The sequence below is a fragment of the Psittacula echo genome (assembly GCF_963264785.1).
Source record: "Psittacula echo genome assembly, chromosome: 9".
Classification (NCBI taxonomy): Eukaryota; Metazoa; Chordata; class Aves; order Psittaciformes; family Psittacidae; genus Psittacula; species Psittacula echo.
Window position 1 is genome coordinate 9,641,187 of NC_137745.1, and position 13,020 is coordinate 9,654,206.

Below are 13,020 nucleotides of genomic sequence, written 5' to 3' on the forward strand. Positions count from 1 at the left end.
TTTTATTAAACTGTCTCCTTTATCTGATACTCTAATCTTCCGTGAAATAACTGTGTCTTTGCTTTCTCCAGCTCCCTTCTCATAGCTCCACCAGTAACACTGATTCCTAGTTTTAGCCTCAAAAGCTCTCCTCGATTCCTCTTTACAGACTTTCATTTTGGTCACTGTAAAGAATTGCAAATAAAAAGTAATAACTTTGGTTCAGACATCTACTTGGCCTTCTAAATTTTCTAGAATAAAGGAGCAGTTTCCCTCTCAGGTTAGCAATAGCCCACATCTTGTCATTTCCCTCTAAATTCTTCAACCTCCTTTGATCAACAATAAGAGGATATTTGGCTTCATAAGATAAAGCATATAACAGAGAACATAATTTACCTTTGTGTAATATCTTTGGTAATTTTAGGAAAAAAAAAAGGTACAAAGAAGAATATAAATTAAGCTCTGAAAGGCTTTTTGAAATAATAAAAAAGCTACAGTCCTACATAAATAAATGAGTGACGGAAAGTGGTTGCAGAATGAAAATGTTTAGGTGTTTGGTGACCGAGGTTTATTGACCTATCGCAACAAATTTTGTATGTCATGTTTGCTTTGAAGAGCCTTGCCAGTTTTCCCTAACAAGCAAATTCTCTCCTGGATCTCCTGTCTCCTACAGCGAGGTTTCCATACTGGCTGGTGTAATATTGCATAACAATCTTGACTGCAGTACTGGATTTGCACAGCTGAAAATTAACACTTTTAGCATTAGTGGGGCTCCGTCCTTATTAACTCCTGTAACAAGTTCAATCTGAAATCTAATTTGTATTCAAACAGATTAATGCCACCAAGCAATTCTGAACCGATGTTTAACCGTGAAACATCACCATGTACAATAACAATTTAATGAAGTCATCTTTCCAACCACTATTTGCAAATGCAAATGCATAAGAAGAAAAAAAATAATTGTAATAATAAATGTATAGGTGCCCATCTCTGTAATCTTAGATGTTCCAGAAAGATTTGTTGACCCATCAGAACTCGTGTTAAACAACCGAGAACCTGCCACTGTACTATTCATCCTCTAACAAAAGTGAACTCTGTTGGTGCTGCATATATTTCTTTGTGCTGTTCAATTTTGTGGCATTTGCTAATATTCACCATTGCTGCCAAAAGAAAAGTAATAAAAAAAAATCAAAAAACCCAAACAAAAAGAAAATATATTAAAAATACTGCTTTGTGGAATGAATCTGTGTTGCTTCCTACAGTGTTTCTATGTTCATCTGTCATTCATTCTCATTCTTGCAGTACTTCGTTCCTCTCTCTCCGTTGGACAACCCTTCCACATGTATCGTGCAGCATTTGGGACCTTTTCAAAAAACAACAACAAAAAAAAGGAGACACCAAAATGGAATGTTTTCCATAGCTGAAGAAAACACGGTGGCATCTGAAGGAAACTGGAATGAATGACAGAAAAAACTACAAACAATTCAATGACATTCAGCTTCGTATAATAAAAACGCCTATTAACATTCATCACAAAGTACAGAAAACGTTGAAGCCTCCGAGAGGCCCTGGGCCCAGATGAGGCCTGAGGTCAGAACTTAAAATGGTAGAGGAGAAGCGGGGCGGGGGAATAAAAGCAATACATTAAAATGTTTGGGATAATTTTTTCTTTTAACCCCTCCCCAATATACACGCTCACACACACACACACATATCCACACACGTGCACACGCAGGCCTTCCCCATCCCAAATGGAAGCAAAAAAACAAGGAAAAAAAAAGGAAAAAAAAAAAAGAAACCAACCAAAAAACAAAAATATGGAGTAAAGGCAGTGATAATCAACATGCAGTACTGTGCAAATATGTTGTCCATTGGAATCCTTAAAATCTGGGCAAAGACTTGATCTGCAGTTCAGGTGTACATGCTCAGTTTGATGTCCTCAAATGTCCAAAACTGGCAGGACCTGCAGTCCACAGCTGGCTGCTAAATGCAAGTGAATCAGTTTAGCAAATTTACAACACTGATGTTGACTGTAAGAGAGGAAAATCCCAAGTACCAAACAAGTCCATCCAATGCACAGAGTACAAATTCCTTTTTTCAACAAAAAGTAGAAAAATCAAAAATACTCCCAAATGGGATACTTGATGGCACTAAGAGTTAACATATTTCATAGTTGTCAAAGTGGACTGAGAATCCTCCAGACTGTACAATAATGGAGAGATTTCACAGCTAAGTTTTGACGCGTTTTTCCAATCTTCATTCTCAGCATAACGATGTTAGACATACTCATTCTATGTCCTCATTTACAGGTTCATCTTCATAATCTCTGTCATGATCGAAATCTGGACTGTGGTTGGCTGTTGTCACTAAGGATAGCGGGCCTTCATTTTCATCTGGATCTAATGGTTCTTCTTTGACATGCACGGGGTGCCTGGAAAGACAAAACCATGGTCAATCAGCAAGTTGCTCGTTAAAAAATGATTTTTCACAACTTGATTTGGGGAGAAAGAAATGGGGTGGCTTGGGGGTTCAGACTTGATGCACCAGGTCTAAGAGCTCCAGCTTACCAAGGATAAGACCCTCAGCTTCTGCACTAGCCACTGAAGCCAAGCAAAGGCTACACCAGGCAAGCAGCGTGCAACTTCCCTGGGAAAACAGTCTGGGAGGAGCACCTCAATTGGGCTTCCGTCTCGGGATCGAGAGAAAAACGCTCTCAGCTGACATATTAAGTTAATACAATCTTTGGATAAATAAGCAGAATAAGCATCCGAATGGCAAAGCAGCAGTTTGCCAGTCCGCCGAGCCAGCGGAGGCTGGGCTAATCATCGCGCGCTGTGTGTGCAGCGTCTCTCGTTAACATGCAGAACCTGTGAGGCAACTCTCCAGAGGACGACCCCAAGTGAGGTTCTATCATTAATCAACTTCAAGCAAACACAGCAAAGAGACACCATGATACATGCTTTAAACTCCAAATTAATGCATATTTTTACAAACTGTCAATAAGGGAAGAAAAGCCCTGCCAGGAAACACAAACAGAGAGGAAAAGGCTCGCTCAACACAACAATATGATAAGAAAGCACAGTCCTAACGAGAATAATAACACTGTCAGCTATAAACAAGGCAGAACATGATCCCCAGCTCGTGGTGGGCACAAGGATGTACTAAAGAGATGAGATCTGCCAAATTTCTCATTACAGCATCGCACATGAATAACCCATGGGGAAACAGGGCTTGGCCATTCAAAACGGGTATGATAACAATTGAAAATTGTTGTTCGTAAATCATATTTACAACAAATCCTATACAAATACAAATTACCTTCCTTCCCCCCCCCCCCTTTTTTTTTTGTTCAACAGCTTTTGAAATGTAAAATAGCCATGTGAGTCAATAGTGTCTTGTTGCTGGGACTTTAAAGGAAAGTAGGATTTTATTGACATTACCAAGTATTAATAATGCGACACAGCAATGGAGACCCTGTTTGCTTCCTAAATAATTGATGTTGTAGGCAATCCCTTAAAATAAAGTGTTAATGAGTTCAAGTCCCACTCTATCTCTCATTGAGTTGATATCCACCTCCTAGAGTCTTGGGTTTTCTCCATGCAGGCTGATTTAACCCTTTCACATAGGCTCTGTGAAACCACGATCTGAAATGCAAACCTTCCTTGTAAGAACTTCTCTCTTGTGCAGCTTTGCTTTAAAATGAATGATTTAAAATAGCTGCATTTTATTTTATGGTCTGTGTGGATAGGAACGACAATACTGTTTGTACTCCGCTGCACTGGTGGACAGCAAGAATAAATCACTGAACAGGGAAAATGGGCTTGGTAGCCATGTACAAGCCAAAAGTACTCTGCCTACTGCAACTGACCCAGGTGAACCAGCTGTACCCCTGCAGAGAGTGCGAAGGTGTACCACACCCTGCTTATTTATTTTGACTTGAGTTCAGGAAGCATCTAACACGCTGACTAGAGACATCTCTAATGCGAGCTGTGAATGCCTTTGAAGTCCCTACATATTTCAACTTCTTGAGTTGTAAAGTCAAGAAGATCAATACTTAAGTATTAACTGCACCTTCCAACCCATCTGACAAAGGAAGAAGTGATGTAATATCCATGTACACACACTTTTTCCTTTCAAATTACAGATTCAGAGAATGGGTAGGGTTGGATACATGCCCTATCAACATAACTCTGGGAGCAGACAAGTTCCTCTGCATGTTGCATAACTTTGCAAAAAATACAATGAGAGCGATTGCTCGTACAGTTTTGACCTAATTATTGAAAAAGGGTAAAAAAATACTGGGAGGAGATGATTCAAACATCAGAGGTTAGGAATTAGCATAAGCACATCAGAAGTCTCACGAGCAATTGTCACCGCAGAGGTGTGCATATGCTAACTGTCCTGGCGCCTCGTGGCCCTCATGAATGTGAAACCATGCTGATTATCTGCAACTAGGAAAACTTGTATTATGAATAGGCTGTGGGGCCCCTCACTTGGGAGAAAACATGAAATGAAAAACAGAAGAAAAAGGGGTAGAAAGTGCCTACACATAGAGATGGATAAAGTGTGTGCTACCCGGCCTTTATGGGAGTGATCTCTTTTACTGCTGCTTTAATTTAGAAGTCCTGTTTGCTTGTTTCTGGCTTTGATGCTGCTGCTAGGCTTGTGGTTTTTGTGTTTTATTTTTTAAAGAAAGTATTATTTTGGAAAATGCAAATGGGAAATTTTCAAAGGAGAGAGGAGAACACATGTCACATGCAGCAGAGGTGGCTTTGCTACATGGACTGGAGTTTGTCCAAAGGCTGTATCCTACCACCCTGTGCTTGGCCGGAGGGCAGAAGTGAATCGGTGCCAGCAGGTAAGTATATTAACCACCCAAAATGGTGTGAAAGCTCTTTCAAAGGTCTCCGAACCTTTCCAAAGCAAACTCTGCCCCCCTTCTGGTTTTGTTACAAAAGCAGGTGAAACCAGGTGGTTTTAACTGAGTTTCTCTTTGAGGTTTGGTGTGGTTCCCAGAAGTCAAAAAACCCCAAAACTTCAGGAGTAAAAAGAAAAGCAAGCACGAGTTGTGAAAAGGGCTTTTTGACCCCAAGCGAGACAAAGCCAGAAAGGGCCAGAGAGCCACGGGGAGGCACAGCCACGCCAGCCTCCTCCAGCAGCTCACGTGTTGCACAAACATCAGACAGCGCCTGGCAAAAACTCCATCCCCCAAATTAGGAGGGTATCTGGGAAACACACTCGCCAGGGAGAGATCTGTCGGGAAAACAACAGCAACAAAAAATCAACTCCTTGTGTACTCTGCCAGTTGTAACCACAAAGTAGCGTGTGAGGAGGAAACCTTACTGAATCCGCGATTTTGCTCAAACATTTCAGAGCAACTGAAATAAATAAGCTTAAATAAGCTGAAGGGCAAAGGGAGATGTTCGTATCTCTCAAGTTAAGCCTGAATCTCCATTTACCAGCTCACCAAAACCCCAAACTGGGGAAGGAAAACTTCCTTTAGAAGTAAAGAATTCAGTTTCTTGAATTACAGAAAAAGTAAATGCTGGCCTAAGCAAAAAGGAAAAAAAAAAACAGAGGGGGTGGGGGGCAGAGAAAGAGAAGAAAAAAGAAAGGGTTTCCCATTTCTGTTTTTATAGTAGCAGAATCTCAGCACATTCCTTTTAAGTAGAAGCCTCAGACTCCAGAAGGGGTTAACAATAAATAACCTTGCTGAACACAGATTCCCCTTCTTTTCACATCTGAGTAATTCTTTTGTTTGTCCACTCTGGGAACAGAGGAGTTTTTAATAAAGCTGACTGTTGTTTAAAGCCACTGAGTACTGGTGGTGCACACAGCATGGAGTAGTTTGCTTTGTGGCTACCTTTGGAGCATATCAGGATGAAAGTGTTATGTCCCCAAGCTGTAATTATGCGACTACTTTCTAGTGTTTCAAAAGGAGGGAGAGAGAAGGGGGAAAAAAAAAAAGAAAAAACCTAGCTGTGGTTCAATGTGTCATAAAAAGGAAACGAATGAGCGGTAATAAGACTTCAGCTAAAGTGTTAGACTTCTCAGCTGTCATGTTAACAAGGTCCTTTAAACCTTCCAATAAAGTTTAAAGCTTGATTTCTTCTAATACACTGAAATTGTTTAAAAAATAATTTGCATGATGACAAGGAAATCTGTTCAGAGAAAAAAATGGAAAATGTCATTAGCAAAGCAGGCTGACGGGAAAGAAGAGGTTGCACAGCGTCTGGAAATTTGCTGTTGACTCATGACTGTATTTAGTAAACAGGGTAAAACCCCGTGATGAGTGAATGGTGTTCTGGCTTTAGATCCCTTTAAACTACTTAGAAACACCATTTTAAGGGGAAGCTCAGAAGCTGGTATTAGAACATCACCCAGCCACATTTTACTTAAGCAAAAAGAAATGTTGAGCAGGGAACACATATATTATCAATTCTGAGAAAATGAAAACACTCAGGAAACAATCATTTCCATATTACAACAGAAAATTGGATTTTCTGGTGAATAATGAAAATGAGGCATCACTCCCCCCGACCTCCTCTCTCTCCAGTATTTGTTCTGTGCCCCTCACCTTGGTATCAATGTGCTAAGAGATGATTATTAAGTGCAACAAAGGCCACAGCTATGCACAGTTCTGGAAGATGTCCTAGCCTGTTTCAACTCAGTTATTTTTCCCTCCTTGCAGTCTCTTCAAAGACAACGAAACCTTAGGTGAAATGAGAAGTGCATGAACTACACTAGCCTTGAACTTGCTGAAGAATAATTACTTGGATTAACACAACATCATAAACATTCATCCCTGTCTGTTAGGCCAGGAGAAACCCTTGGGAGAAGTTTTGCTTCTGGAGAAAAACCACGTCCCCCCACTCCTCCTTCACGCCGGCCCTACATGGTCACGGGGCAGAGGATAACGAATTGTGACTAAAACTGCCTCAAGATTAATCTGTTTGTGAGGGATGGAAAGTGTGTCATGCAACGCTACTTTGGAGGGAGATAATTAATACTGCACAAACAATCACTGGAAAAGCTAAACACGTTATTTGAATGTTTTGAAGTAAATGGCAAAAGACAATGTTTAAATTAATTATTAATTAAAAATGAATGTTGCCATCTTTAAAGTTTTTTTTTCAAAGCACTTTGTGCACTGATTTAAAATGCTGCAATATCAAAGTACTCAGAGCCTCAGATTCCTTCGTGCCCCCTCCCCTCTGACAACACATTATGCAGGTGGGAAACTTTTTTTTGCCATTAAATGCTAATTAGTTTCACAACTAATTACAATCATGGTATTAGGTTAATGTTTTTCTACTTTTTGATTTAGACTTACTTTTGTAAATCCCTTATTCAAATTACTTTGAAGTAAAAGACTACAAATTAGTTCTCTTTTTAATGTGTAATGTGAGCCGTGGCAATCCAGCCAGTAATTTTACAGCCTGTTGCGAGGAGCAGAAAGGCAGCATGGCTCTTGCGCGCGGTTGTTCACATAGGTACCCAACCACTCGAGAACTACGAGACTTATAAACTCCGGCTTCCTCACCAGCTGTCAATTACCCAGTGTGTAATATGAGGGGAGGGGAGAGTTTACAGCTTTGCAAACTCACTCCATCACCCCATAAATACTGAGCACACCCATCGGGGCATCACACCCTTCCTGCCTTACCCTTTTCCTGCGCCAGCTTGCTGCCCGGGTGCCATTCACATTGAGCAGGGACAGTGATACCCCATTACTTCATGTGGTTATATATGCCCTCATTATACTACCGTCTGTTGCTATAATGCTCCTATTAATTTTCCTTTTGATATTTTAAGAGCAATCTATAAATCAAGCAAACCTTCATGTGTGCCATCGCTAATGCTTAGTAAGGCCGTTGTGTGTTGAGTGGCTCTTTTTAGAACCACCAAACAAGCCCATTTCCCAGCTCTGCTCCACTGGCCACACTTGTCGCATGGACCAAAGGGGAGAGAAATTACAATTTTTTTCTCCAACAAATGCAGTTGCCTATGAGATTTTGCTACGTTTAAAGACACAAATTGAGAACAACAATTTTATAGCTCTGTATGCTTGTCTGACTGGATTGAGCTGATGGGTTTTATGTGGAAATCAGTAAACAACCCTTTTATGTTCTAAAGAACCTAAGCATATCCCCAGGTGGAGATGTCTACTCTTGCTGCTTCATCCATGAACCTCAGGAACTAACCATGAAGGTCTCCTGAATCACATTTCAGCAGACAGTAAGACAACCCTAGAGCCACACGCGTGCCACTGCTGTACTTACATTGCTTGCATAGGGGAACGTCCTGGACTACTGTCACTCCCGTTACTGTTCGTATGCTCCATTGCACCATTGAGCTCTTCCCTCATCGCATTGGCTAAATTGCCCAGAGTGGGATTTCCCATGGAAGCAGTAGTGTATAGAGGTATACTGTTCTCAGCCATTGAAGCCTGCCAAGGACGCAAACAAATATATGAGGAGCCATGACTAACTTTTTTATACATTGTACAACACACTCACTTCTTCCAAAACATTCTCCACATTTACATTATTTGCAATTACCAGGTTTTAAAATATTGTGCTTTCTGATAGGTATTACCCTGACTCCACCAAGGGAAATTTAACATCATTTACATCTGGGTTTAAGCATTCATAGCTGTATTGGCTTGTGAGAGGACGGAGCTTTCCATTCCCTATCTGGAATTAAACCCCCTGGAAAAAATAAAACGTCCTTTTCCTATTTTCATTTTGCAAAATTATGTTTGGGGCCTTGGGGTTTTTTGTGGCTTAGGTTTGGGTTTGGGTTTTGTTCTTAATGAAATGGGGAAAAAAAGTCAGAATTTGCTCAGCTGCTTAACTTTGTACCAGACCAAACAGGCACCAAGCAGGAGGGCAGCGGTACTGAGTTTGGTCTTCCTTGGGACCCAAGTGTGAACCAGTGGTTAGCATTAACTGGATCAGTCAAGTTGTACTGATCCACCCAAGAGCTGAACCAGTCCATGTAAATTTTTTAAGCTTCAGCAATTCAGCTCTTACCTTAGCTAATACAGACCTGACCATTTCATTTCCATTTTAACTTGTTCTAAAGAAATGCCATGCAGAGGCACACTGGAGTTAACTTTCTAAATGGAAATCTTTGTAGGAAGAGAATGAACTGTTAAATATTTTCCTTCTGATTCCCACCGTTCTGCCTGCTAATATTTACTGTGTGTCAGTATTAGCTCATGTTGACAGCACAGTCCTGTGCCCAGTGCAGCAGTGGTGGGAGTGCAGGAGCCCCAAGCCCCGGAGGAGCCAAGTGTTTGGCAGGGATGGGATGCACGGCTTTCCAAGGCAGCAGCACCCAGGGACTTGAAGGACATTCAACCATTTCACCCATCCCAGCTGGATCTGGCTGACATCATCCACAGATTTCTGAGTTCTGGAGAGCCACAGACACTGGCTCAGCAGTGCTCGACCTACTCCAGAGGTCGGCCGGCTGCAACAGCGGAGGCAAAAACTCCATCAGGCTCCAGGTCTGTGTGATGCAAACCCTGCCCATGGGAGGAGAATCCATGCAAATGTACTCCCCACTGAATGCTCTTGCCTGGTCCTAATTCATGGGACAAAACTCCTTGCTTGTTGCTATCTGAGCCAGCAGAGTTGTTCACAGGCACAGCCAGAGATCAGGCTGAGGAAAGGGAGGACCGACCAGCACTGTGCAGCATCTTCAGGACCACAGTTCCTTTTATTCTTTGTTACGCTGACCTCTCCATGTGCAGCCCTATGTGTCACACACGATTACAAAAGCTATTCTAACAGGGAGGATTATTTTTATCTTCTTGATTCAACAACTGGCAAACTCACTTGTGATTAGGGGATGCAAAGAATGGTTCACATTTCCTGCACTTGGCGAAATAATGACTCAAGTTCTTCACCCATAGTGATAACTTGTAATTGCAGTAAAGCAATTTACTGAGGGAGAGGTGGGACACGAGGAGTATCAGCTATAAAGATAATAAGAGGGGAGGGGGGTGCTTTGGGAACCCCCGGTGACCCGCTGGGAAAAGAAAGATCTGGTGAGAGCTGGAGTCCCTTCCACATACAGAGGGGAGAGAGCTGCTGCTTCTTCCTCACACAAGGGAAGACGTCAGAGGGGCCTGAGTGAAGGAGAGGGGCAGCTCTGACACCCCACAGGGAAAGAAAACCAGCCTGCCATCCCAGGAATGTGCAAACAGCCAGTCTTTGGTGATGTCCCCAAAAGACTAGGGAACACTGCTCCTATTAATTAGGCTGAATACAGGCACTGAGCAGGTAAAGTGGCTTTGTGTCCTAAGAGGAAGGTTGCTGCCCAAGTGAGGTCTGAAATGCCAACATGGCACCAGCCACCAGACAGATTCACCCAAACTCCTGCACAGCATCCAAGCACCTGCTGGGATTTTGCCTCCAGAATCCAATGAGGAGGGAGAGCAGAGATGAACCTGCTGGTATATTTTCAACTGAAAAGAGGCCCTGTCCAGTGCAATGTATATTGTTCACCCCCATTTATTAGAGGAGTCACAGTGGTAGCAAATCTGGCCCAGGCTCTTCTCTCCATCAACTCAGTTCACACGATCCTAATGGGGTGGGCACGAGTACATACGACTTCCAGGAAAAGAGAGAAATGGAAACAGTTTGGAGGTTATCACAAAAGACAAGAATGGATGGAGATGACGACAACGACACGTGTTTCAGAAATAAAACACGAACAGTTCCATATGACAAGCATATTAATTGAAATTAGTCACATAGTTAACAATGTGAAGAAATGCAGGATCATTTCATTTTTGCCTTTCAGCCTCATGAATGTAAAATGTGCTTGTAATCTTAATACTATTCAAGAGACAAAGCAGTCTTTAAAAAAATCACACTTCACAAGACTCAAGGGAAAATAAGTTACTAATGAATGGTATTTACAGTTGCTTCATTTAAACATGCTTTCCTCTGCTTTTCAGAAGTTACTGCATGAACTCAAATGAGAAGAAACATTTGTTTTTCTCCTAATAGTCTGTTTCTTGGTTCTGTAAAGAGAAGTCTGCTAAACCTTTCACAAAATGCAGCTGCCCAAGCAAATACTCACAGCCATCAGTGAACTTCTTGAGAAGCAACCCTCAACAAACAACTGGGGTGCAAGCACACACGGATTAATTCACAATGTATGGAACAGGCTTGAACCCCACACAAACATACACACACCCCCTTGCAAATTCAGGGCACAGTAATGCATTCATATCTTTGGTTCATGTAGCAAATACTGACTTTACCTGGTGCTTCTGAGGTAAGACTCAGGAATTTGTAGAGAGGGGGAAAAAATTACAGCACATGAAAAAGAGCTGGAGACATGCATGCTTTTAGGCCGCAAGTTATTAATTGTGCACCAACACTTGTGCATGACTACAGAGTGAAAAAACAGAATTTGTGTCTTATAGTTTAAATCAATAAAAATAAGCTTTTTTTTTTTCCTATAGGAATTGCAAGGTTTATTTTCTACTAACAATAGGAAGATATGCAAAAATAGCCCTTAAAAGAAAAGGGGGAAAAATGATCTGCTTTCTCTTTAAACCCATGAACAATAGAAGGTCACGTGCCGCAGTATCCTATCATTCAGCACATTAATAGCTGTGCTAGAGTAATTACACTTGTGGTATTTTTGCCTCAAGTGAAATTCTGAAATAAGAGGATGGAAATTATGATACTGCTGATAAATATTAATAAGTGAACTTTTAATTTTTTTGCCACAATATTCAAAATGCTAAGCATCTAGCTAATGCTGAAGCAGCCTGATATGTGTTTGCCTCCAGGGACTATGATGCTTTATGCACTTAAGAAAAAAGTTTAACGGAATTAAAATTTAATATCTAATTAGAGCAAGGCTAATATACTTTGAAATGAGTGGGGAAGACACACGCCTCTGTTGCATATTCGCTACAGTCATTAATCTTACCTGTAAAGCAGCATTGAGAGGTGTGCAGTAGGTGTGGCTGGTCTGTATGTTTTTAATAAGAGAAGGGTTACTGCATAAGAAAAACATAAAAAGGAGAGTTAAATGCAACCAACTTCTGTGCGAGCATTTCAAGCATGTAATGCTTCCTCCCACACCAGAAAACTAGAGCTGAGACTGTTTTTCCACACAAGTTCTCTCTTCTCCTTTTTTTTAATTTAAAGAAAATATCTGAGTTTCAGGCTACAGTTATCATATTTGCCTTTACTAAATAAGGAACATCATTATCTCTCAACGTTACCTCACCATGTGTTCTACTACCCTGCATTAGCAGCACGTCTTGGCATCTCTGCTCATTTTAGCTGTGTTCAGGAGAAATTCTCCAATATTCGCCGTGTCTGGGAGCCAGTTACCATGTAAAGGTCCATCATGAGGAGCTATGAGCAAAAGCATCACGGGACATTTTAAATACTGCTTCATGCAAATCATCCTCGAAGTTGTTGGCAGCAGAGTCCCTTGCAATGGAGCAGGGGACGGTGATGACAGAGGATTTGAGCCACGTTACTTCCTGCCAGGTAATGGCCCAAAAGGAACTGCCTACACCATCACCCCTCACAGTCTGGGGCTGCAGGCATGGATGCATGACAGCAGGTACCGCTGCACTGCAGCAATGCAGTAGAGACCACACAGAACAACATGCTGCTCTAAAGGCCATTTTAATAAAAACTATTCTGGTGTGCTATTCTGGACCCTTACTTTACTCATCTTAAGTTTACATAAGGGGTCGGATTTGAGGAAAATGAATGCCAAGCATATCTGCTCTTTCTGTAGCAGGCATCTAAATACCACTGGTTCCACCAGAGGGGGAAAAAAATATTAAAAAAGAATCATCAAATACAACCTAGATAAAAAGTGACAATGCAAAAAATCTCCAACAAGTTTTAGCACTCACTGGGTATACTTATTATTGGGTTATTTTTTTTCACGTGGGAATAAATCATGGTGAGAAGAGTTTTAACTGAGTCCCTCCCACAGGGACCAGCAAGGATCAGTTGTCCTGGAGAGATGGACTTCAAGTAAAGG

At 41.4% G+C, this 13,020-nt stretch overlaps 1 protein-coding gene across 1 annotated transcript in view; it reads right to left on the minus strand.

The window, feature by feature from the left end:
* The window catches only part of FOXP1 (forkhead box P1), a 342,476-nt gene that overhangs the window by 2,972 nt on the left and 326,484 nt on the right, over positions 1-13,020 (minus strand). The window contains exons 16-18 of the mRNA XM_080625719.1: positions 11,941-12,010; positions 8,262-8,428; positions 1-2,410 (exon numbers count right to left, since the gene is read on the minus strand). The exon at positions 1-2,410 is cut by the window's left edge and continues 2,972 nt beyond it. Of these exons, the coding sequence (XP_080481845.1) occupies positions 2,266-2,410; positions 8,262-8,428; positions 11,941-12,010 (382 nt within the window). The 3' untranslated portion in view covers positions 1-2,265. The remainder of the gene's footprint in view (positions 2,411-8,261; positions 8,429-11,940; positions 12,011-13,020) is intronic.